The sequence below is a fragment of the Mustela nigripes genome, chromosome 13, assembly GCF_022355385.1.
Source record: "Mustela nigripes isolate SB6536 chromosome 13, MUSNIG.SB6536, whole genome shotgun sequence".
In the NCBI taxonomy this organism is placed as follows: Eukaryota; Metazoa; Chordata; class Mammalia; order Carnivora; family Mustelidae; genus Mustela; species Mustela nigripes.
In genome coordinates, this window is record NC_081569.1 from 127969762 (window position 1) to 127995315 (window position 25554).

Consider the following 25554-nt stretch of genomic DNA (forward strand, 5'->3'; position numbering starts at 1 on the left):
AAGAATCTTGCAGATCTGCTTCCGGGTCAGAAGAGGCCAGACAGCGACATGGGGAAGATGGCGGCAGCCGTGGGCTCTGTAGCGACGCTGGCGGCAGAGCCAGGGGAGGACGCCTTTCGGAAGCTTTTCCGCTTCTACCGGCAGAGTCGCCCTGGGACCGCAGACCTGGGAGCGGTCATTGACTTCTCGGCACCCCGCGGCTCGGGGCCTGGTGCCCGCAAGGTACGGACAGAGGAGCATCCCGGGTCCCCGGTCGCCTCACCTCGCTTCTTGGAGGGGCTTCAGGGTCCTCCTCATCTCTTTTCGCTGCCAGACTGTTATTGAGTAATTCCCGCTCTCCGTGGGCGCGGAGTTTAAGTGTCCACGAAGCGTCACACTTCGGCGGTGAAGAGCTGCGCTGCGGTTCCTCCACGCGGCCATTCCTGGCTGCGGCCTCAATGCTTGGGAATTGTTGTATTCCTAACATTAACTGTCCATTTGCATCTCTACGTCGGTTTGTGTAAAAACGCATAAATTGTATTCATAGATGTTAGGATAACGCTCTGCAGCTTGGGGGGGGGGGGGGCAATTACCTGAGTAGTCCCAGAACTGAGAGGGATCGATGTTGTTAAACCGTTGTCCACAAAACTGCTCCCTGTCGTCCCTGGGCCCTTTAGCAAGAGGGCGTTGAACGATTGAGATGATCTCTCCACGTTTGAAAGTAAAGGGCAAACGAATCCAAACACTATCCATTGTTTCTACCTTCCCCCGTGGAATAAGAAAGGCAACCTAAAGGAGGACAGGGGGTACAGGGAGAATCACAAATGTACTATAATGCGTAATTTCTTTATCGTCGCTGTCGCACTGAGGATCCCTGATCCTTTAATTTGGCCTTAGTGTTGTCCACAGATGGCTGCATGCAGAATTCTTTCTAAGCTTATATATAGCCCGCAATAAAATCGGAATGCTATCGTAGCACCATATTTGTCTAGAACTCAGCTTCTTAGGAACTTCGTTTGTTTACAGAAGTGGTCTTAGAGTTGTCAAAATAGCATACAGAAAGTCAGTTCTCTAAGAATAATATACATGGGTCAGATCCTCATTCAGCTCCTTTTGCCCATATTTTGCTGCAATACTTAAATACTTCTAGAATGGGGGTGCCTGCGTTGCTCATTTGGTTAAGTTTCTGACTCCATTTCAGCTCAGGTTATGATCTCAAGGTAGTGAGATCGAGTGCCACGTCAGGCTCCACAATGAGCCTATGGAGCCTGCCTAAGAGTCCCTCCTTCTCTACCCACCCTGCTGTGCTTGCCTGTTCTCTCTCTTTCTATCTCTCTCTCTCAAAAATACTTTCAGAATGTAAGCCTCTGAGGAGATGATTATGTCTAGCACAGTATCTTAAACAGTAAGCACTCAATAAATACATTATCCATTCAGTACGTAAAAACTTGGATATTTAGGAGCACCTGGGAGGCTCAGTTGGTTAAGCCTCTGCCTTTGGCTCAGGTCATGAGCCCCCAGCATTCAGACTATCTACTCGGCAGGGAGTCTGCTTCTTCCTCTCACTCTTCACTGTGCTCTCCCTCTCTTTCTCAAATAAGGATTCAATCTCAAAACAGAACAAAACAAAACCTTGGGATGTTTCGTTCCTCAACTCAAAACAGATTGAAAGTAGCAAACCGGAGAAGAAAGTTGCTATAAGAGCAACTAATGAGCAATGAAGAAAGTGATAGCTAACAGGCAAGAGTGGAAGGAGGGCTTTTTTTTAAAGACTCAGAGGTTTGTTTCAACTTAGCATGGAGAATAGGTCCACAAATTTAACTTCAGATATGAGGGTGTTGCTGAATTACAGTGCATCACTAAGTATGGTCTATTTGAAAGATCATTATAAAGTGTTTGAAATAAAAACATCTTATCAGTACCTGGAACAATTGGCTGGTGAGGTCTCTCAGAACATTCCAGATAACCATTTTATTACAGAGACTGGTAATAATAGACCAGCCACTAGTTGCTATTTTTTTCTGGAAATCTTTACACTTGGTGAAGTTGATAGGATAAGAGATCATATCATTTTGGAAGAGAACATCTGATGTATTCTAAGGCAAGCCAGACTCTTAAGTTTGTTACTAATGGAGGAATAAAGGATTTTGTTTTCTGAATGTCCTTACTTTAGTGACTGAATATTGGATCCCTTAACCAATTTAATGAGCCATCCATCCGTAAGATGCTCTTATATGCAAAGAAAACTTCTCAGTGATTAACAAAGGCAAAAGCTCTGAGTTTCAGTTTGAAGTTTCATCTAAAAGAATAAACATGCTTTTAGCAAACAGGGTTTCCAGTTTTACTGAAACAGGGTTTTCCAGTTTTTCTGTCTGGTTGGAGCACTCTCTTCATTCTCTTAACCTCCCCTGCCTGATGCTCCTCACAAGTCTGTTAAAACACCAACTGTATACAAGTGCCTCTGAAGCGTTATTGTTGGACCGAATTGAGGTCAACAGAATTTTCACTGAGAATATTTCAGTACATCTCTCACAATTTAGAGCCTTAGAAGAAATCTACAAAGGTGTGGTGTCATACAAAATGGTAGCCTGCTTCTCCTACTGCTTAATTTTGTATTGCTTTCTAATATTTGTTAGTATATAGATGACAAAACTGAGGCTCTAAGAAGTCAAGTGACTTGGGACGCCTAGGTGGTTCAGTTGGTTAAGATCTGCCTTCAGCTCGGGTCATGATTCCAGGGTCTGGGATCAAGCCCCATGTTGGACTCTCTGTTCAGCAGGGAGCCTGCTTTTCTCTCTTCCTCTGCCTGCTGCTGCCTCTGCCTCTGCTCTCTCTATCAAATAAATAAATAAATAATCTTTTAAAAAAAAAAAAGTTAATTGACCTACCTAAGTGTTACATCAAGTAAGTGGTAGAACTAAGTTTAGGAGCCCAAACTTAGGACTCCTAATTTTTCCTTATGCCAGAAATATCTTTAGAAGTTCGAGATTATCAGATCTGACTTGCAAAATAGCTTTAGCCCTCCAACTTCTCTTTCCTTTCTGCCAGGTGGTTAGATTTCAGCTGAGTGTGTCTTCTGTCAGTGACCACGATGCACATAGAGCAGGACTTCAGCCAGTCAGCAAGTGGCAAGCTTATGGACTCCAAGGCTATCCTGGTGAGTGCAGCTGACCTCAGAAGACAAAATCAGATAATCATTTGTCTAATTTCAGGAGAGGAGTTGTAAGCAGGTAAATAGACAAGGAGGAAAACTGAACACAAAAATATTTCACTCCCAAACTCCTTTTAAGTCTGCCTCATCTAAGATGTCCATTTATTTAGAATTTCCAAAGGTTAGAACAGGAGTCAGTAGTGCCTACCTGAAGTGCAGAAAGTGACACACCAGGTACAAATCAAAAATTATCACATTGATTCTGGGCTCCCTGCCACAATTCCAAACAGCTACTCTGGCAGAAGAACCACTTTGAATGACGGAACAATTCATAATGGCCGCTCTAATCACAAAATCTCTACGTTTTTGTGTGGCAAAAAAAAGAAAACAACCTAAAAATTGTTGCTATTATTAAGGCTGAGCTTTTGAAAAGAACATTAATGAGTTAATGCGATCAAAAAGCCCTAATAAACTAAATCATTTAGCATTTTGCACTTCAGTAATGTTGGGTAGCTCACATTACACATCTAGAAACTAACATAATGAAAGATGGGTAATGCTTTTAATCTTTTTTGAGTAAACTCTGCCCCCAATATGGGGCTCAATCTCACACCCCAGATCAAGAGTCGCATACTCTTGACTGAGCCAGCCAAACGCCCCTAATCTTTTTTTTTTCTTTTAGGATCATGGGGCCATTGTAGATTAATTATTATGAACTTTTTAGAAAATGCACAGCGTCTGGGTGGCTTAGTCGGTTAAGTGGCTTCCTTTGGCTCAGGTCATGATCCCAGGGTCCTGGGATCCAGACCTGCATCAGACTCCCTGCACAGCGGGGAGCTTGCTTCTCCCTCTGACCTCCCCCCACCTCATGCTCTCGCTCTCTCAAATAAATTGATTAAATAGAAAATACAGAAATGCCTTATGTGATCAAATAAGCTTTTATCTGTCATCCTTTTTCATGGAGAGGACATAAAGTTAACACTGTATTTGTGATTTCAAAGATTAAAAGCAAGAAAAATGCCTAAAAAAATACCAGTTTTCATTATGCCATGGGCCAGGTCTGTGTCACAGCTCTTAATAATTATGACCACTGATATATTTGTTAACAGTATAGGATGGCATAACAGTATCAGTACTTCCCTAAAAGGCCTCGTACACTTAAATTCTTCATGAAAGAAGAGTCAGATGATGGCTTTAATGTGTGAAAGTGTGGCTCGCCATGAATTTGGGTGAATGAGGAGCATCCATCACCAGTAGTCTTATATGTACCTTTTGTTCTTGAAGGTTGCCCTTGACATTTCAGGCCTACCTCCTGTTTTCAAGGCCTTGTTTCTCTCTTGCTATGCCCTCTTCTCTTAACAAATTGTTTAAGACTACAAAGCTATCAACCCTACTTCGGTTTATCTATTGTCCAAATAATTGTATTGATTTTGAGGTTTTCTGGGATTTCACACTTAAGTCACATTTTGTGAGTTGGTACCTCATTAGAGGTACCCTCAGAGACTTCATTCTGTCTTCCCTGACATTTGAAGCTGCATTTAGTAGAAGTTCGATGTCCAGAACGTGGGAAATGACCATCTCTGATTCAGGCTTGATCAGAGGGATTGTGTGAACTTCTGCTTGTTGTGAAGGAACCTGAGTAACCACAACCTGTCCTTTTAAGAATGTGCAGGAAGTCATGGGTCGAAAGAAGAGTAAATCTGAGAGGGAACCTGACAGCATCCAACATTTGAAAGGTTGTCATACCACAAAGGGATGAGAGCAGTAGGTACTAGTAGTGAAGGCCTAGTTCTGACACGAGGCTACCTGGGTTCAAGTCATGGTTCTACCGTCCACTATATGACCTTGGGCAAGTTTCTTAATCTTTCTTGGCCTTGGTTTTCTGATAGGTAAAATGTGTATAAAAAGGTGCTCACTTTGTAAGGTTATTGTGAAGATTAAATGTGAGTACACTGTGAAGTACTTAAGCCCATGCATGGCACATAGTAAATGATTGGTAAATGAGAGAAAGCTAGAGGTATTTTTGAAGAATGTGAAACTAATTTAGGGGTTGCTCTGTGTGTCCAAACCTAAGATCAATGCATGAAAATTAAAAGGAGACAAATTTTAATTCAGTAAAAGAAGGCAACAGTCGTCTAGAGTGAACTGTCTAAAAGGTATTCATTTTCCTGTTACTGGGTAAGCAGTAGTCTTCCTTTAATCTGATATTTTACGGAATGTTATAATCTTTATTTTGTGAAGTAATGCTGTTGGTGGGTAAGTTGGGGGTTTTCATATCTTTTTTTTTTCTCTCTCTCTCTCAGAATATTGACAGTCCTGTCATACTCTAAAGTTACTTGGAGAATTTTGCTGGTGCATGAAGTGCAGAAGTAGCCTCCACTCAGAAACAAATGTTCTCTCTCCTGTCCTCCGATTTTAGAGGAAGAGGATCACCTTCTGTTCAAAGCCAGTGCCTTCACCTTCTTGATTCCACCTTCTTTCACCCCTTCCAGCTTTTAAGACCTTGCTCTGCTCCTTTCCTCTCTCCCATTTTCGACCAGTTCCAATCTCTGCTGGTTCTTCTGCATTATCTGTAAGCATGCGTAGGCCTTTCCCAACCCTAAAAACCATAAACTCTCCCCTTAAATTCTTTATTCTTCCATGCCTGCTCTTCAACCTTTGTTTCCTTTTATAGCCAGGTTTCTGCAAGGCATTGTCTGATAAAGGCGGTCTCTGCTGTTCAGTCACCAGGGGCTTCACTGAGGACAGTTTTTCATCTCTAATTCTTAAGAAAGTACATAGCATATGTTCGTTGAGTGTTTAAAGAATGGATCCTTTGCCTGCATAGGATTCCAGTTAAATATTGTTATTCCTCTTCGACACAGGAGAAGAATGACGTTAGACTACTGTCAAGGTCACAAAATCCTTTCCACACACGTGCTGTAGGTATTTGCATCGTGCCGTCCTGAGTGGATGTACTTCACAGCGTCTATCTTCCCTGTTTTGTCCATCAGATTTCAGTCACAGGCAGAAATCACACCAGTTTATTTTAACTAGGGGAATTTAATGTAAGAATTATTAGCCAGATACTAGAAGACAGAAAAGGCCGGGAGGGGGGCCACTGAGCGCTCACAAAGGTAGTAATTGCAGGAAGCAGCTACCACCTTTATAAATGATAAATACCGGGGCTCAGTGGGTTAAAGCCTCTGCCTTCAACTCAGGTCATGATCTCAGGGTCCTGGGATCGAGCCCCACATCGGGCTCTCTGCTTGGCGGGGAGCCTGCTTTTCCCCCCCTCTCTCTGCCTGCCTCTCTGCCTACTTGTGATCTCTCTCTCTCTCTGTCCAATAAATAAATAAAATCTTTTTTTTTAAATGATAAATACCTGGTACAGATTTGAGGGGTGACTTGTGGCGTGAGCAGTTCTAAGTTTGCCTTGGGGTAACACAGCAGATACTTGTGGAATATTTGTTTCTCTTGAGAATTTCTTTATTTCTTCCCTTCCTCTAAAATCAGAGAATAGGAATGAGAACATTTGCTTATGAATGTGGAAGCCACAAAGCATGAGCAAAGGGGGAGAGGGAATAAATAATACAGTAGTGTGTATAAGGATGTCATCGAAAACAAGTTATATCAATAACTGATGGAGAATTTTCTCCTCTCCTTTTCCCCACCTGTCCTTTTGTATAGGATTTATTTTTATCCCAAACCCCTTCCTCCCAGGTTACCAGTGGCACTGGGTGAAGCAGTGCCTTAAGTTATATTCCCAGAAACCAAATGTGTGTAACCTGGACAAGCACATGACCCAGGAAGAGACTCAGGACCTGTGGGAACAGAGCAAAGAGTTTCTGAGGTAAGTGTTCATATTCAGCTCAGCACCCTGCACATCCTTAGAGGACCTCTAGAACAATGCAGTGAAAGTAACTGAACTGTATTTTTTCCTTGTTTCCAGGCAGAAGCAGCACAGTTACATTCTTTCCCCTGGGAACATTTGGACAGATGCTTTGACAGTTACATTAAATTGAGATCCATTTTAAGTATTTCCTTATCATAGCTCAGATCTTGAGTTTATCCTCATTAATCATCAACTGGTCCAGCTTCAGCCCTTTTTCTACTTAAAGTGAGCTCCAGGGGCATGTGGCTGGCTCAGGTGGTAGACCACAAAACTTACATGTCAGGGTTGTGAATTCGAGCCCCACATTGCATGTGGAGATTACTTAAAAAAATAAGATGTTTTTAAAAAGTGAACTGTGAGTTCCTTTGAAGACTTGTACCCTGGAAGAAATTAACACCAAAACCTCTTTATTTCTGCCCTCCTAGATGAAGTCACCGCTACTAGCAGTTTTATAATCAGTTGTTCCTCATGAGAACTAATGTTTGCACCTTAATGTTGAATCAACCTTTATTCATTCACAAATACATAATTGTTTTGAAGTCAGGTGCCCCATCGTTCCACAGAAATTTATTGAGGATTAATTGTATACAGGCATGATGCTAAGCACTGGAGATACAAAGATTCTCAGGACACTTTCCTTGTACTCAGGAGGGCATAGTCTATGGCAGGAACTCAGTGTCAACAGGAATAATTATAGCAGAGCTTAGAAAGGGTCAGAATAGGTGTTTAGAAAAATGCTGTGGGGGCCAGAGAGAGACATAATTCCTCTAGGCAGAAGAAGGTATCAAGGAAGAAAAAGTTATTTTTTAATTGGGTCTATTATTCTCTTTCTACGACCACCTGGGTTCTCATCCCAGGTCTGCCACTTACTAGGTATGTAAATTTGAGCAAGTTTCTTAACCTTTCTGTGCCTCATAGTAGTCCTTCCCTCATTTAACAGTGTGAGGATTAAACAGGGTAATATACGAGAAATCTTCGGAGCAGCCCATTAAAACCCCTGCTCTGGCTTTGTGTCTTCTCTTTGGACTTAGGATCTCTAATGGTTCAGTTTTCAGAAACTGTGTCATACTGATTCCAACAGGGGAAATAGAAGAGTTCTTTTAGTTGCAAGAGGAAAGGAAAACTAAAATTATTTGGTTTTCTTTTGAAGCCTTCTTGGTCTGCAGGTTATGAGAAAGGCAGGAGCAGTGGGAAACACCCTCTGTAAAGCTATTGGTGATGTCTTCTTTAGAACTGAGGGTGAAGTATAGGAAGATCATGGTTGAGTGCAATTTGTTAGAGAGCTAGAGTTGGAGGCTAAACCAGCCTGTGTTTTCAAGTAATTGATTTTATTCCTTCTGACAAATAACTGCAGAAATCCCAGTTATCATCTTCTGTGATAATTCAGATGAATCTCCTTAATAAATCATTGTAAACAGTGGTGAGGGTCTTTTTGGGGGTTTTGATTTTTTTTTTGTCTTGCCAATTAGTAAAAATAAAAAATGTGGTGGTCCTACCTTCTGTTGTCAAGGGTTGGAAGAAAGTGATAGGCTCAGACATTGTTGGTGGCATTGAAAATTGATTAGGACCCTAGTTCTTCTGTCACTATGTGATACGTGTTTTGATCTCCTTATGTTGGGAACAAAGGGATTGGACTGGATAAGACATTTCAGGTGGTTGGATCATGGTTGGAGTCACCTGGACAGTACATGCCAGCTGTCCCCACTTTTCCAGAGCAGCTCAGAAAGGGAGAGGGCCTGTCATTGAAGAAGATTCCCTAGAAATTCTGATTATTGACCATAATATCCACATTGAGGACTGCTGAGCCAGAGGACCTCTAAGGATCCTTTCCATTTTAACTTTTTAGTGTTCTGTGGTCAAGGAAGAAGAAACTTTTAAGTAGGAAATGAAGAAGAAATATTTGAACTTAGAGGGGAAAATAAGTCTATTCACAAAATTAGGGCACCTTAGTTCTGTGAGTGCATAGTGTCGCTGGAGCCTTCACAAGATCGCAGTAGTTAGGTGTAAGCATCTTCCCTGCAGCATTGTTCGTAATGGGTGGGGGATGAGAAGCATGCTAAGTGTTTGTCAGCAAGAGACCAGATAAATCAAGAGTGACATACCCCAGCAATAGAATGCAGCCACAACACAGCCATTCAAAAATCTTAAATCCAACTCTAGCAAATATAGGAAGGCTACCACCATAGTAAAATCAATTTTTAGCATCTCGTCATGGCCGCCTCAGTCTGAGCCACCATCATTGACTGCAGTAGCCTCCTAGCCCGTCTCCCTGTGTCTGTTCTCATGCCGCTTCAGTCTTTCTTCTTTTTAAGATTTTATTTATTTGTAAGAGAAAGCATGTGCACATACATGAGCTGGGTGGAGGAGGCAGCAGGCAGAGGGACAAGCAGACTCCCCACTTGGCAGGGAGCCTGATGTAGGGCTCTGTCGTAGGGCCCCAATGAGCCGAAGTCAGATGCTTAACTGACCAAACCACTCAGGCGCCCCTCTTCAGTCTGTATGGAAATCCCTGCACTTCTCTTAGAGTTTCTCATCTTCAGTACTGCAGTTCAGTTCTGATGTCATCATCCAGAATGGACAAGGACATCACAAGTTGAGGGCTAGGTCTCCAGGGTCTCCAGCCAAGCCAGTCTCACTTAGGACACCAGGCACAAGCTTGGGAGATCCCAAGCTACCCACACTTCTGACCAACTGGTTTCAAATTCAGGGGAGCTCCCATGACCCTCTCAGGTTCATAGCTCACTAGAACAACTCAAAGAATTTAAGAAAGAAATGCAAGTATATAATCATACTTATGTTTATAGTTTTATTATAAAAGATACGAGTCAGGACCGTCCCAATGAGGAAAATGTAGGGCGATGTTTGGGAGGGTCCTGACTGCAGAGCTTCCATGGAATCAGGAAGTGTCACCTTCCCAGGAAGCTCTCCCAAACCCAGTATTCAGGGTTTTTTGCAGGTTTCACTACCTAAGCATGTTTGATTGAATTATTAGTCACATGATTTTACTCCGTTTCTAGTCCCCAGCCCGGCCTCTGAGGTTTAGCTAATCACTTGACTGAAAGCCTCCATCCCTCTAATCACATGGTTGGGCTTCCTAGCCTGACAGACTCCTATCCTGAGTCATCTCCTTAGCATAAACTTAGCTGTGGCATAGGGCCCACTGTGAATAACAAAGATACCCCTCTATTTCTCCAAGAAATTCAAGGTTTTAAAACCTCCTTCCCAAGAGCCAGGGACAAAGGCCAGTGAAAATTCATTAATGCAACTCCATCACTCTTAGAATAAAATCAAAAGTCTTTACCATGGCCTGCAAAGACCTTGGTGATCCATCCCCCAGCCACCTCCAGTTTCATCTCCGACCAGTCCTTTCATTGATTCTGCTCTAGCTGTAGGAGCCTCCGTGCTTTCCCTTCAACACATCAGACAAGCTGAGATTCGTTGTACAGGCTGTTCCTTCTACCTGGAAAACTCTTCCCTTAGGTAATCAGGGACTTGCTTCCTTTAAGTCTGGGTTTTATCATCTTATGAGAGATGATTCCCTTATCATTAAATTAAAAATAGTTCCCCATTTTCCCTCACTCTTCATCCCCTTGCCCTCTGTTTTTACTCTTCAGTGCACAATAATTACCACATATTTGTGGAATTAATAAGTGGATCCTATCGTACCTTTTGAATTTTGTGAATAAATCATCTATTCAAAAATAACTTCTTAAAGAATATGACGAGGGGCGCCTGGGTGGCTCAGTTGGTTAAGCGGCTGCCTTCGGCTCAGGTCATGATCCCGGCGTCCTTGCTTGGCGGGGAGCCTGCTTCTCCCTCTGCCTCTGCCTGCCATTCTGTCGCTTCTCTCTCTATGACAAATAAATAAATAAAAATCTTAAAAAAAAAAAAAAGAAGAAGAATATGACGAGGAGAAATATTAATTTCAATAAAGCAACTTTGCTTTATCTATTCCATAAGTTAGCTTATGAAATGTTTTGCATCCATTTTTGTATATGTGGAAGTTTTTTGCATTAATATCCTCAGTGTGGAAGCAGAATTAATCTCTTCCCCTTTTCTACTCCTTTAAGACTTTGTTTATGAAACTATTATAAGCACTTGTTAGAGTGGATCCAGTCATGGGGCCCTTCTCCCTCCCACTGCCTGCCAGGCCCCTCCTCTGCCCCAGACCTTGAAGTCTTTGTAACCTCAGAAACTGCTTTTTAAATATTTATATTAGAAACTGCTTTTTAAATATTACTTTAACTAAATTGATAACCCCCTCCGTTAGGTTGATGAAAACATGCTGAATTTGAGAAGGATCAATTAAAGACTATATAGTACCTTTTCATCTTATTTTCATTACTGAATAATGTACATTTGTGTTTTAGGAAATACTTGATGCTAAAACAGATATGAAGTTTAAAATTCACTCCCTGCCTTTGAGGAAGGGACAGTTAAAGGAAGGATTCAGGTACTGACATACAGAATTTGTAGGTGAATAGAAGTCGCAAAGTGCTGTGGTGGCACAGTGGAGGGACAGACTGAAACTAGGACAGATTTCCCTGAAGAAGTGAGGTTAAACTGTGTATGCAAAAGCAAGTCAGAAAAATTTGCTGTACAGAGAAGAGAGTAGGAGAGGATAGAGCATTTCAGTAGAGAAAACTGTATGGCCAGAGGCACAGCCGTGAAGGATGGGGAGGGTAGTGCCCCCTATGGGAAAAGGAAGGGAGGTAAGATGGGAAAGGTAAGAACTGGATTATTAGGGGGGTTGCGTGCCTTTTGGCAAAGTGTGGACTTTGTCCTATGAATCCCTATGGAGATTCATCAGGATTAATCAGATTTTTCACTTTAGAAAGGTAACTTTTTTTTTTAAAAAGATTTTATTTATTTATTTGATAGAGATCACAAGCAGGCAGAGAGGCAGGCAGAGACAGAGGGAGAAGCAGGCTCCCCACTGAGCAGAGAGCCCAATGCGGGGCTCGGTCCCAGGACCCCGGGATCATGACCTGAGCCGAAGGCAGAGGCATAACCCACTGAGCCACCCAGGTGCCCCTAGAATGGCAATTCTTTACAGTGAGGAATATGGACAGAAAATACAGTTGTTGCAAAAAGCACAATTAAGAATTTAGCTTATTAATAGAAAAGACATTGTCAACAAGGCGTGGTGACCAAGAGATTATGAGAAGTGTGAGACAAGAAGTTAAGGATTATCCGCAGATTTCTCTGTAGCACTTACAGGGTAAAATTGAATTTTTTGGTGAAGGGTTTTTTTCCCAGTTTTATTGACATAATTGGCATACAGTATTATATTAGTTCAAGGTGTATAATGATTTGGTATGTAAATATTGCAAAATAATTAGGTAAGTTAAGTCACCTCACGTAGTTACAAAATTTTTTCTCATGATGAGAACTTTTAAGATTTACTCTTTTAGCAAATACACAATACAGTTTTCTTAACTGTAGTCATCGTGCTATACATTAGATCCTCAGAACTCACTTATCCATACCCGACCACCCTCACTTTTGGCAGCTTTTAGTCTTTTCTGTTTCTGCAAGTTTTAGATTTTTTAGATACCACATTTAAGTAGGATCATACAGTGTTTGTCTTTCCCTCACTAACATTTCACTTAGCACAATGCCCTGAAGATTCATGTTATCACAAATTATAGGATTTCCTTTTTTATGGCTGAATAGTATTCATTTATGTGTTGTGTATCGTGTTTTCTTTATCCATTCATCCCATCAATGGACACTCAGGTTGTTTCTTTGTCTTAGTTGCTGTAATTATTTATGTAAAACTCTGGAAGTCTCTCTAAAAGTTAAAATAGGATTACCAGAGGATGCAGCAATTTCACTTCTGGGAAAAAAAAATCAGTCTCTCAAAAAAATATTTGCAACTCCGTGCTCATTGTACCATTATATACTAAGATTTTTAATGGAAATGGGTTTGGAAGAAGAGAAGGAGCAGAGACAAAATTCTTAGTGTAGTTTGGGGATTAATGTTTTTGGAAATGCCTGTTGAAGTAGCCAGGCAAAGATGTCCAGTATGCCTTTGGAAATACGGAACTGAGCTTTGGAGTGAAGTCAGAGAGAGGGAGATCTGTCAGTTACATGTAAAGACCATAGTAAAGCTGGGTGTGCAGCTGGCTCAGTCAGTAGGCAATTCTTGATCTTGGGATCGTTGAGTTTGAGCCTCACACTGGGTATAGAGATTACGTAAAGAAATAAAACTTTAAAAAAATGATTGAAAAAACAAATATCTGTAATGGGGTTTTTAAGGCTTTTTATCATAAACAATCTTAGACATTTTCTGCCCTGAGTAAGTACTGTTGCTTTCATAATGATTCACTAACGTCCCTTGAAGCAAGGAAGGGAAGGAATTCCCAGTGCTTAGTTACGACACTCAAACTAACACTGCACGAAGAGTGGACGAGCAAGGCAGTTCATTTCCATGCAGTTAGGGTGCATTTGAAAGCAGCACTAGAGGACATGATTGCTGAGAGAAATACCAGCACTTACATAAAGCACTTATCCATGACAGAAAGTGAGCAAACTGCTGTGTAGGCACATTGACCAGAGGAGAAGGTGGCCAGCTCACCCATCCATCCTCCTCCTACCAGTGCTTGGAGCTGCAGCGGGGGCAGGGAGCACAGTATGTTTCTGTTTGCAGTGAGAACCCATAATCAGGGTCATACTTGCTTAAAAACATTCTTCTGGATAATTGGATCAAGATTTAAAGTTAGGTACTGACATATCCCTTGCATTCCTTAGAGCAGATATGGCCGCTTTTTTGGCACTGAGCTTCCTGGCCTCCTTTTAGACAAGTCAAGTTTAAAAAGAGAACAGCCCACCTCTCCCCACCCCCCCTTACTCATCTCTCAGTATTTCCTGCTTGAAAATCATCTGGGCATGCGTTAAATTTGGTTTTGGCCTTAAACTATTCACAGTGTTCAATACTGAGTTTTTTGGAATCTTGGTTACCCAAAACCCACAGGGACCAGAATGGTCCCTAAGTAGTGCTGAGACAGGAAGTGACTAGTGTTAGCCTGTCCTACTGTCACATCTGGAAGGCCAATCTTATAATTATTGTTACTTTCCTACCAGAAATTCCATACAAAGAAAGGAAATTGTGTTCTCAGAGGCTATGAAATGAGGGGTGGAATCTTAAACCTACCTGGGTTTGACACATTACACAAAACGTGTGTGTGTGTATAAAATCATCCTCAGATGGTGTAATCAATGATCACAGCTCTTCTTTTACTACACAAGTCTTTAAGTTTTTTTCCTTTTTGTTAGGTGGCCTAGACTTAATGCTTTTACACCCTTACACTAGCCCCCCTCAATAATACAAGGCAAAGCCCAAAGCCTTCCTTATAGTGATACAGTTAAGGTAGAAAAGAGATGTGCTTTTGGTTTTCTGAAAGAACAGATTTTAAAAGGTATAATATAGGATGTTTCTATTCGTGCTCAATTATTACTATGATTTTGATGATTTTATTGTTAACAATACCATAAAACTGTGTTAATTGTAATAGCATATGCCCTGTCCTGAGGAACATTAGACTGACTCTTGGTGGAAAAGCAGCTTGGTGATACTATATTGAATGTCTAAAATGCCATCGCCTTCTGAATTATTTTTAGTTATTTATTTATTTATGTTAGGGCAGGTGGTAGAGGTGAGGGACAGAGGGAGAGGGAAGGAGAGAATCTAAAGCAGGCTCCATGCTCAGTGTGAAGCCCGACGCGAGGCTTGAGCCCACAACCCTGAGATCATGACCTGAACCGAAATTAAGAACAGATCCTTAACTGACTGAGCTACTCAGGTGCCCCCTGAATTATTTTTAGAGCTGCATTCTTTTACCTTTATTAGTTTAGATCAATCTAATTTTGATATAGCATGAGCTATTATTCATCAAGAATAAAACGATCCTTTATTGATCTAGAAAGGTGGAAGGTATCTTTTTTTTTATTTTGGCTAGCATAGTATTTCTCAAAGTGTGTTCCCTCATTCAGCAGCATCCCTATCTCTTGGGAACTTATTAGAAATACAGATTCTTTGTCTCTATCCTAGACCTGCTGAATTAGAATTTATAGGCCTGGGCCCAGCCATTTGGGTTTTAACAAGCCCTCTAGGTGATTCCCCTGAGCATTAAAATTTGGAAACCACTTGGCAGAAACTAAGTGGGCTATGCACTGTTAACCACAGTATTCTCAGGAGTCCAGAGATGAGAGGTCATTCTTATTTTTCTATCTCAAGGCTACTAAAATAGATTATGTTCTCCAGAGGGGATCATTAGGGAGTTTTTTTATTTGTATCTTTATCTGAAGAAACATTGGTAGAACCCATGTTGTGTTAGTAATTATGCATTCCTTTCCCCCCCACCCCCCAGTTTTTAGTTTTTACACATAGAAAATAAAATAATGAATGGTGGTTCTACATGGTAACTGTTCACATCAGCTAGTTGCAGTCACTGGCCATGCATATATATTGTTTCCCCTGAACTGCTAATCATAACCTGTCTTCTCTTGTGCCAGGGATCCCCAAGAGCACACCCAGTTTTGATGATACACCGGGAGGGGTCAGCACATATCTGTCCTTGTGGATAAGACTTAACTCTAATTCAAAGAATACAAACCAAAAAGGTGAAGGGAAGAGACACATTGAGCAAAGTCCTGGGAAAACCAGGCTCAAGCCTCCAGGGTTTTCTCCCAGTGAAGTCACACAAGGTGTGCTTAATTCCCCCCAATAGTAAGTTGTGACAACATGCATGAATTGTTGTCCACCAGGGAAACTTAGTCCCCAGGTTCTTACTGGGGGCTGGTCCCATAGTCTCTCTGTGACACAAACAAAATTCCAGGCTCCCAGAAGGAAAACAGCTGTTTAACAAAACCATACTGTTTTGCACAAAATCTAGGCATAGTGAGTAGCAGTTCTGGGAATGGTGTGAACCTCCCCAGAGTCCAAGTTCCAGATGCCTGCCAACAACCAACCTTGTAAACAGGCCTTTCAGAGGCTCTGCCTTTTTTCTACACCACTCTCAATCAATCAGTATTTTTTCCATTCCTTTTTAGCTACTGGCCTTGATGTATATCTGTGTCACAGTGTCCTTAGACTGTAAACTTTGTGAGGACAGATAGCATCTATTTTTTTTTTAATATTTATTTATTTATTTGACAGACAGAGATCACAAGGAGGCAGAAAGGCAGGCAGAGAGAGAGGAGGAAGCAGGCTCCCTGCTGAGCAGAGAGCCCGACGCGGGGCTTAGATCTCAGGACCCCGGGATCATGACCCGAGCCAAAGGCAGAGGCCTTAACCCACTGAGCCACCCAGGTGCCCCCAGATAGCATCTATTTTGTAAACTCTTTCAAACATCAAGGCGAGTGCCACTTGCAGTCTGAGCCTCTAATAAACCCTTTGCTTCTGCCTAGGTGGTACGCCAGTATTGCCCACTGCTCCACTCTGTTTAAATGATAGCCATTCTTCAATGCCACGTTCAACTCCCAACTCTGCCATAAGGACTTAACTGATTAGATAGCTTTTTCTTAATTCCTGTGGCCCTCAAAGTCTCATGTTCTACAGTTTAGTACAAATTTTATACTGCCTTGAAGTTTCCTTTGATTTTTTTCTTATACTTACCTGTCATCTCTTGTCAAAATGTAAACTCCTTAAAGCAGTCTAATCTTTTCTTTTTTAAACAGCAGTGGTTCTTGAACCAAAAAAAATTGTTTGATTACTGATGTAAATTGCATAGGAGAAACAAACCCTAAAATTATTAGGCCTGGCATTCTTGTATTTTTAGATATTTAGAGGTAAATCAAAGAAGCTTCTTCCTCTAGAAGAGGAGTAGTTAATCCCATGGATTTGATCAGACAGGATATAATTGCAAAAAGGGCACCTCTCTGTTTTACAGAAGCTTCCTGTGTTTGAACAAGGGGATGTCAGAAACCATATCAATTACAGTGGTCCTTAATTGTTAGCTAAGCCTCAATTATCTAAGCTTTGTTAGACAGGGTTGAAGAAGTCATGTTAAACCAGTTATTTTTTATTGTATACAATGTATATTTTGCCAAACTTTTTCCCCCAACCTATAATTCTGGGAAGCTACCATCGTTATAAACATAGTGATAACTATAATTAATTATACATCACTTTCAGCAAACCGAATTGTTCAGTTGTTCTGTTAGCCAAATTTTCAATTACCTGTAGTGCCCTTGGTCCCATTTCCAATGGACAGGTAAAGATATTTCTGTGTTGTTCTTATCATTACTGAGATGCTGGAAACTTGCCATTTAAAATTGATCCCATTCAGCAGAGGTTTTAGAACCAAGGACTAAAAATTAGAAATGCTAACATGGGGGCGCCTGGGTGGCTTGATTGGTTAAGCATCTGCCTTTGGCACAGGTCATGAACATGGAGTCCCAGGATCAAGCCCCACATCGGGCTCCCTGCTCGGTGGGGAGACTGCTTCTCCCTCTCCCTCTGCCCCACCCCTGCCTGTGCTCGCTCTCTCTCTCTCTGACAAATAAATAAATAAAATATTTAAAAAATAATAATAAAATTGATCCCATTCAGCAGAGGATTTAGAACCAAGGACTAAGAAGTGCTAACATGGGGACATCTGGGTGGCTCAGTCGGTTGAGTGCCCGACTCTTGATCTTGACTTAGGTCCTGATCTCAGGGTCCTGAGATTGAGCCCTGGCCCAGCTCCCTGCTGAGCAGGGAGTCTGCTTGGGATTCTTTCCTTCTACCTCTCCCCCTTGCCGTCGCCCCCCCCCCCCCCACAGCATACATGCACTCTCTCTCTCTCAAACCAATAAATCTTAAAAAAAAAAAAGAAGAAGAGGAAGAAGAAACAAATGCTAACATGTTTTTTAGTGTTATATATTTGGGTCAACTCCTTTGTCTGTTCTCACTTCCCCTCTCAAGGTCTTTGCTAACAGCTTATACCAAGGAATACCAAATTCCATGCATGCAAAGGGCTGTTGGCTGCCATTTGAGGTGAATAAATCCTCTTTTGTCCCCAATCTTCACAGGAACAAAGAAGTGAATAAACGGAGACCCCGAAGCTTACTAGAGAAGTTGCGCTGGGTGACTCTAGGCTACCATTACAACTGGGACAGTAAGGTACGCGGAGTTCTTGCAAATTCCATTGTCTTCATTTTTACACTCCTTGGGCTCAGTAGTTGGATATGTTCCTGGGCAAACCTGTACACTGTCAGATTATCCATTGATGGAAGGATCTCTTTCATTTATCTCTTAAAATCCTCTTGATAACAGTATCCCAAGAAGAATGAATAATTTCCCCCAAAAGAAAATTCATATGCCCTTACGTCGTATTATTTCATCAGACGTCATTGGTGCTTTCTCTTAAGTACATTTCAAGGGTACAGATTTTTCTTTACTGCATTCAAGAGCAATTCTCAATTAAAACCTTTATTTCCATTATTGTTTAATATCTGTTTGGAGTAAAAGGAACTCCATATGCTTCTGGTGTTCTCCATCAACTCAAAAAAGGCACCTTTGCCTGCTGTATAAGGTCTGAGCAATACACAAATAGGAAAGAATGTCCTTCAGCTAACAAAGTCTGGTGTTTTCTTGAGGTACAGTTTCTTCATTCCCGACCTCCATGTTTCCAAAAGTACCTCCTTTATCATGGGCAGTTTAGTGCCTCTTGCCTCCATTAGATGTTCGCCACCAAATAGAAGGACTCATTCTGAGAATAAACTGAATAAAGAGATTGGTATAGACCATCTTCCTGCTAACTAGTAACTTTCTAAAAGCTCCATAGTTTCAATCAAATCAGCCTATTAGCAATTACATTAACTGCTCAAAATAATGATAAATGTTGCTTGGAAATGTTCATGACATAATTCTTACTTTCACTGATGCAGATTCAGTGGAAGACTGGATATCTCTGTTTGGGGAAATAGCCAGGTGATTCTCTCTGGGTTAGCCAGCCCGGGTTTGAACCTGGCCTTCCATAGTGTGTACCTCATAATGGGGTTGGGGTGGAGGGGTGGCGAGCGTCAAAGGTGTAATGCCTGCGTCGTGATTGCAGCAGTGCCTGCTTGTTCTGAGCAGTTAAGTGCATTAACACAATACGTGTTAGCTTATTGTTCTTTATGATATTATATTTATTGCTGATGCTGCTATTCCCCAAGGGCTTAAAGTTACTCTCACTTAATAAGAAAAATGTGGAGTGAGAAACTATCAGAAACTGAGTGACTCAACGGCAAAAAGTGAAAGAGAAGTAAGGAGACGAGTGCACAGACAGTTGGGGGTAGGGTTGAAAGCCCACAGAGGTAACCTAGTGCTAGAACAGTAGCTCTGACCATTTGATTTTTTTTTTTTTAAGATTTTATTTATTGGGCGCCTGGGTGGCTCAGTGGGTTAAGCCGCTGCCTTCGGCTCGGGTCATGATCTCAGGGTCCTGGGATCGAGTCCCGCATCGGGCTCTCTGCTCAGCAGGGAGCCTGCTTCCTCCTCTCTCTCTCTCTGCCTCTCTGCCTACTTGTGATCTCTCTCTGTCAAATAAATAAAATAAAATCTTTGAAAAAAAAAAAAAAAAAAAGATTTTATTTATTTGTTTGACAGATCACAAGTAGGCAGAGAGGCAGGCAGAGAGAGGAAGAAGCAGGCTCCCTGCTGAGCAGAGAGCCCAATGTGGGGCTCTATCCCAGGACCCTGGGATCATGACCTGAGACAAAGGCAGAGGCTTAACCCACTGAGCCACCCACGTGCCCCTCTGACCAGTTGATCTTGTGAGGGATTGAAACTTAAAAGGGTAGAGGAAAAACCTTATAGTTGTCTGGTTTGGGGAAATTAAATGGGAACTCTTCTTATGTGCACTTAAGGAAAAAGAAGAAAACATAAAACACAAATTCCAAATGAAGAGGCTTGGCCATCCATTAAAGACCTTCTACAAAAGTCTTCCTTAATGTGAAGTTAAAGGTCACTTCTGGCCAAAGTTCTTTCCAGAGGTGTGCCTCTGTTGCTACAGCTGGGATACGTCTGTACCCTGGGATACGTCAGGGTGCTAGTGGAGAGGTGAGACAGAAGTGGGTCTGCTAATCTGCTTTGAGGTTGTTGGGCAGAGAGAGACATGAGAACAGCAGCAAAACAAAGGAGGGGCATCGGGCCGCTGTGGGCTTACCAAGCAGAGCAGCCCTCGTCCTTGTCTGCCGAGGAGACTGCCACCTTGTTCTGAGCTGCTGGGTTTTGTAGAGAGTGTTCTGCCCTTTGATTTGTTTTGTTCTATTTAAGAGAAAAGGAGTATTGTGATCTTTACAAGCTACAAATAATTCAGAAAGGTAAATGTTGGAAATTACTTCCATATTAAGGTTCTGTCTTGACCATGGTGTAAGGTAGTTTCAGTTCAGATGTTTTGAACATGTCATCCCATCAGACTGACCAGTGAAGCTGGCAGCATGCCGTGTTGTGGGCTGGGGGCTCAAAACCAAAGTGGCAATTGTATTAGAATTGCTTGCTTGTTTTCCTTTTTTTTTTTTAAATAAGCTTTGTATTTTAGGATAGTTCTGAATTTGCTGAAAGGATTATACAGAGTTCCCATATACCCCACACCTAGTTATCCCTGTTAGCATCTTACATTATTATGGTACCTTTGTCTCAATTAGTGGACCAATGTTAATGCATTATTACAGTGGTGAAGTCCATATTTCATTCATATTTTCTTAGCGTTCATTCAGTTTTCTTAGTTTTGTTTTTTTTAAGATTTTGTTTATTTGGCAGGCAGATCACAAGTAGGCAGGGAAGCAGGCGGAGGGGAGCAGAGAGCCCGATGTGGGGCTCGATCCCAGGACCCCGAGATCATGACCAGAGCTGAAGGTAGAGGCTTAACCCACTGAGCCATCCAGGCGCCCCGGTTTTCTTAGTTTTTAATTGATGTCCTTTTTCTCTTCCAGGATGCACATCACATTTAGTCATCATGTGCCTCTTGGCAGTGACAGTTTTGAGTCACTTTTTTGTCCTATGAAAATGATCCTATTTGGGATTAAAGTATACCAGAGAGAGATATAGTAATTGCTTCACGTGTAGACTCCATGCAGGGGTGGGACTTGTCTGATTTAGCACTGTGCGGCATGGTGCCTGCCGTGTCCTAGGTGCTCACTGTTTTGAACATCTCATTAGATTACTGGATGCCTCAAAAACAGATGGATAAATCATGCTATGTTAGGATTACATATAAGTTAGATCATTTTAAAGTGGTAATTAATCTTATGCCACAGTTTCATATTTTCCTGAGATCATTGTTTATTTTTCTTATTTTCCCTACTTTTATCAAAGAAATACTCAGCCGATCATTATACACCTTTCCCTTCTGACCTGGCTTTCCTCTCAGAGCAAGTAGCCGCAGCCTGTGGATTTCAGGGTTTCCGAGCCGAGGCAGGTATCCTGAATTACTACAGATTGGACTCCACACTGGGAATCCACGTAGATAGATCTGAACTAGATCACTCCAAACCCCTGCTGTCTTTCAGGTAAGCTGGTTCTAGGGATTTGGGATTACCTTCTGCCACTTCATTCCTTATTCAAAAGCATTTCTAAACTGACTAAATAAATAAAAACATAGGACTTTAAGAAATGGTTGGACTCTACAGTCTTTTACTTCTGGGTGTCTTAACAATGTTGTCATAAGTAAAATTAACCTCGTCCTTAAGAGTAGTAACCAAATTACAGTTAATGTTTGTGTTTAAGATGCATGGAGTCTACCTTTTGTATTGGAAGGTATCATCAGGTGTGTGGAAGGCCATAAGGCAAAACAAGCAACCTTTTCAGAATAAGGAAGAGAAAAGCATGGAGGCCTGACTAGTTTACTCTCTTGACTCCCTAGACATAAGTTTAAATTGGGCAAAGTGCTGCAGCTGTATCCTACAAAGAAAGTGCCTGAACGGTGTCCTTTATTAATTGCCTTATCTTTAAAATGCACAGGCTGGAAGCTCAGTCAGTTAAGTGTCTGCCTTCAGCTCAGGATCCCAGGGTTCTGGGATCGAGCCCCACATCGGGCTCCCCGCTCTGTGAGGAGTCAGATTCTCCCACTCCCTCTACCCCTGCAAATGTGCTCTCTTTCTCGCTCACTCTCAAATAAATAAATAAAATCTTTTTTTTTTTAAGATTTCATTTATTTATTTATTTGACAGAGAGAGATCACAAGCAGGCAGAGAGGCAGGCAGGCTTCCTGCTGAGCAGAGAGCCCAATGTGGGACTTGATCTCAGGACCCCGAGATCATGACCTGAGCCGAAGGCAGCGGCTTAACCCACTGAGCCACCCAGGCGCCCCAATAAATAAAATCTTTTAAAAAAGTGAACAGGCATGATAAATATAGAAAAGGACACAATTTATTGGGAGGCTTAAATCTTAAAGATGCATCACTAAAACTTATATGGGTAATAGTAAAACTAAATTTTTAATCTGCTTATTTAAGCGCTTCAGATTTTATGTTATAGCAGTCTTGTGGGCTCTGCTAAGTTTAAGCAGCAGATCATGGGTTGGTCACTTACAGACGCAAGCTGGAAGAAAAGGCTCTTAACACAGATTAAAAAGGATGTGAGAGCAGTAGGTGTTGAGCTGAAATATGCAAAGAATGCAGTTGGCAGTAACTTTCCCAGCCTTGGTTAGTAACAAAAACTTACTGTTGTGTGTTCTTTTACTTATTTTTTTATAGCTTCGGACAGTCTGCCATCTTTCTCCTGGGTGGCCTCAAAAGAGATGAGGTGCCCACAGCCATGTTCATGCACAGCGGTGACATCATGGTAATGTCAGGTTTCAGCCGCCTGTTGAATCATGCAGTCCCAAAGGTCCTTCCAAGTCCTCAGAGGGAGAGCCTGCCGTGCTGCCTAGAGACTCCTCTGCCCACCGTCCTCCCCAGAGACTCCGTGGTAGAACCCTGCTCCGAGGAGGACTGGCAGGTGTGCACCAGCTACTTGAAGACTGCTCGTGTGAACATGACTGTCCGACAGGTACTGGCCACAGACCAGGACTTCCCTGTGGAACCCATGGAGGAGAAGAAGAGAGACATCACCACAGAAGGTTTCTGCCACTTGGATGACGAGAATTGCCAAGTAAAACGAGTGAAGTTAAACCCTGACAGCTGAGACTTGGGGAGCCCGTTCTTTTCCTCAGGCAGGTCTCACAGTAGATGACCATGCTTTCTTGTATTGCCATAGACTTTAACATCAAGACAAGCCAAAAACAGAGACAGGGAAAAACTCATCATGGATCACAGTGTTGCCTTGGAACCCATCCTGAAGAGTAAAGCAGCTAGCCACTTCGCTCAGAGATGTGTTGGACATGGGCCAGTCTGGTTAGATGTTGGTTCTGTTGTATGTGAGAAGTCCAAGAAGCAGCCAGAACAGCCTTCCCAGCCTCTGCCGTACCTCTGAGAGAGGCAGAAGTGAGTTGCCATGTTATTGGAGCCTTAAATACCTCAAATTTTATTAATGGGAAACCTGACACCCTTCCTGCTACCCCTTCTAATGATTTGTGATAAAATCATGGTCCCAGGAACCAGTCAGTAGGCTCCTCCTCATTCTTGCAGCCACCCAGTGATCTTTCCTTCCGTCTTCTCTGGCCTTCACAGAAAAATCCTATACACATGAAGACAATGGAACTAGAAACCTCGTCTCCTAGGAAAGAAATTAATCACAGCTCTCTCTTACCTAAAAGATAAAATATATATAAAGCCACAGGAAGAGGAGTGGTAGTTTCTCCAGATTTCCTTTAGGTCTAAACTCTTCCTGTTGGCTTTTTAATGCAGTTTTAATTGTTGGACTAAAAAAGCCCCAAGGGTGTTCTGTAACTGTTTTCTCCATGAATAAAACTCTCTCTTTTAAATTAAAGATCTGTATCTGTCTTCGAGGGTTAGCGAATCTGGGATTAGTTTTCTTTTTCCTGCTTTTACTTGCTGCGTCGTTCATGCTGTTGAAGCCCTCTAGCTGGTTCTGCCCTGTACCATCCCGCTCTGCCCTAAGTATTCTCTGTGATTATCTCACAGGAGAGAATATTCTTTGATATTCTAGTCACTGCTATCTTTTGTGATTGTGGGCAGCTTGGGAAATGCATGAAGCACCAAGTTTTAATATTTGTACCCCCACCAGCTCGAGTCACCATACCCTTAGGTGAGCTGCTTTACATGTCTCTGGGCCTCAGTTTCCTCATCCATGACATGAAGATAGTATTGACTCCCAACTTCCATTTCAGTTGATAATGGGAATTTAGTGCTCCTTTCTAGAAACATGGTGTCGGTATTATATTACTGCATGGACCCAGAAACATCGCCTTTTGTCAGTGTGAACGACTGTCTAGAGGCCACTTGGATACCTGCTGCTTGGACAAGACTTCCTGAGTCTGCGTGTCTCTGTCCTCCCTTTTTTCTTCTTAGGAACATTGTATATTGAGTTTATATTTTGATACTTGTTTTTTAAGAATTAAAAATTAATACATTCATCCCTTACACCTAAATAACCTCAAAATTAGTGTATGGTGGTATGTAATTAAGGTATTTTAAGTAATTTTAAATTACTAAAATCACCACTGGAAAAATCCCTTTTGTTTTCCCTTAGTGTACATCATTCAGGACCCACTGAAAATCCACATCTGTTGTTTAGCAATCTAGTAGGTCAGCCCATTCTTCAGCATCAGAATAGTTTGCTCTTGAGTTAGTTGAGTATCAGACGAAGGTGCTAACTTGTGTTTAGAAACAATGTGGTTCCGAAAAAGTATATACTCAGACTCTAAACTCAAACCCCACAAAGTGAGATGTGTGCTATGAGAAGCCTGTGGGAATGGTCCCGCCAAGAGAAATGCAGATCCCAAGTCTCCCAGCCCACACTCCCTCGAGAGATGTGCTGATTGGGACGGTGAGGAAAATTATTGACACCATTAAGTTCTCTAAGTTTTATTTATTTTTGTGAGGCACCTATCGTTGAAGCTCTATAATGCGACTCTATTTTCACAGTAAGCAGAAAAGGAGGCAATTGAGGAAAAAGGAAAAAATTGGTGACTTTTTCCACATTTCCGTGAGGATGATCCCTCCCCCAGGTTTGGTTGGTTTTAGTTGTCCACCAGACATTCTCCAAGTCAGGAGATGACAAGTGCTGACCAACCTCCTGCATGTGTACTGCCCACGGACTAAGAACAGCTTCTACGTTTCTAAGCGGCTGGAGAGAAAAAGTCAGGAGTTGGAATAGTATTTTGTAACACCTGAAAATGAGAAGAAAGCCAAATTCCTGCATCCGTAAGTCAAGTCCTATGAGAACACAGTCACGCTCGTTTAGAGATGACCTGGGGCTGTTCCCCAGTTTAGAGATGACCTGGGGCTGTTCCCCATCGTGCACAGGACAGAGTTGAGCCGTGGCAGCAGATGCCACAGGGCCTGAGGGAGGGAGCCAGCCTCGAGCAGAGTGTTGGTGGATGCCAGAGAAAGGAAGCTGGACCCCGAGACAGGAACCTGAAGCCAGGGGGAGGAGCTAAGGGAAGATCTTTTTTTTCCCTTTATTATTTTATACTGAATAGATGCTCAGTACGAGGTAGGATATGCACTGTAGAGT

The 25554-nt window shown here is 42.0% G+C and overlaps 1 protein-coding gene across 2 annotated transcripts; it reads left to right on the forward strand.

The window, feature by feature from the left end:
- The first annotated feature begins 3 nt into the window (after positions 1-3).
- On the forward strand, positions 4-23844 carry ALKBH1 (alkB homolog 1, histone H2A dioxygenase). 2 transcript variants are annotated; one of them, XM_059373636.1, is made up of 6 exons: positions 4-222; positions 3028-3136; positions 6800-6962; positions 18021-18111; positions 21292-21485; positions 22671-23844. In XM_059373636.1, the coding sequence occupies exons 1-6, from the start codon at positions 49-51 to the stop codon at positions 23098-23100; spliced, it is 1161 nt and encodes a 386-aa protein (XP_059229619.1). In that variant the 5' UTR covers positions 4-48; the 3' UTR covers positions 23101-23844. The 2 variants fall into 2 exon arrangements, with proteins under 2 accessions (XP_059229619.1, XP_059229620.1); XM_059373637.1 differs by having other exon boundaries at positions 6833-6962.
- The last annotated feature ends 1710 nt before the right edge of the window (positions 23845-25554 follow it).

Coding starts and splice junctions, on each gene's coding strand:
- ALKBH1 (XM_059373636.1), top strand. CDS start 49: ATGGGGAAGATGGCGGCAGCCGTGGGCTCTGTAGCGACGCTGGCGGCA. Junction 223..3,027: donor CGGGGCCTGGTGCCCGCAAG/GTACGGACAGAG, acceptor CCTTTCTGCCAG/GTGGTTAGATTTCAGCTGAG. Junction 18,112..21,291: donor ATTACAACTGGGACAGTAAG/GTACGCGGAGTT, acceptor CTTTTATCAAAG/AAATACTCAGCCGATCATTA.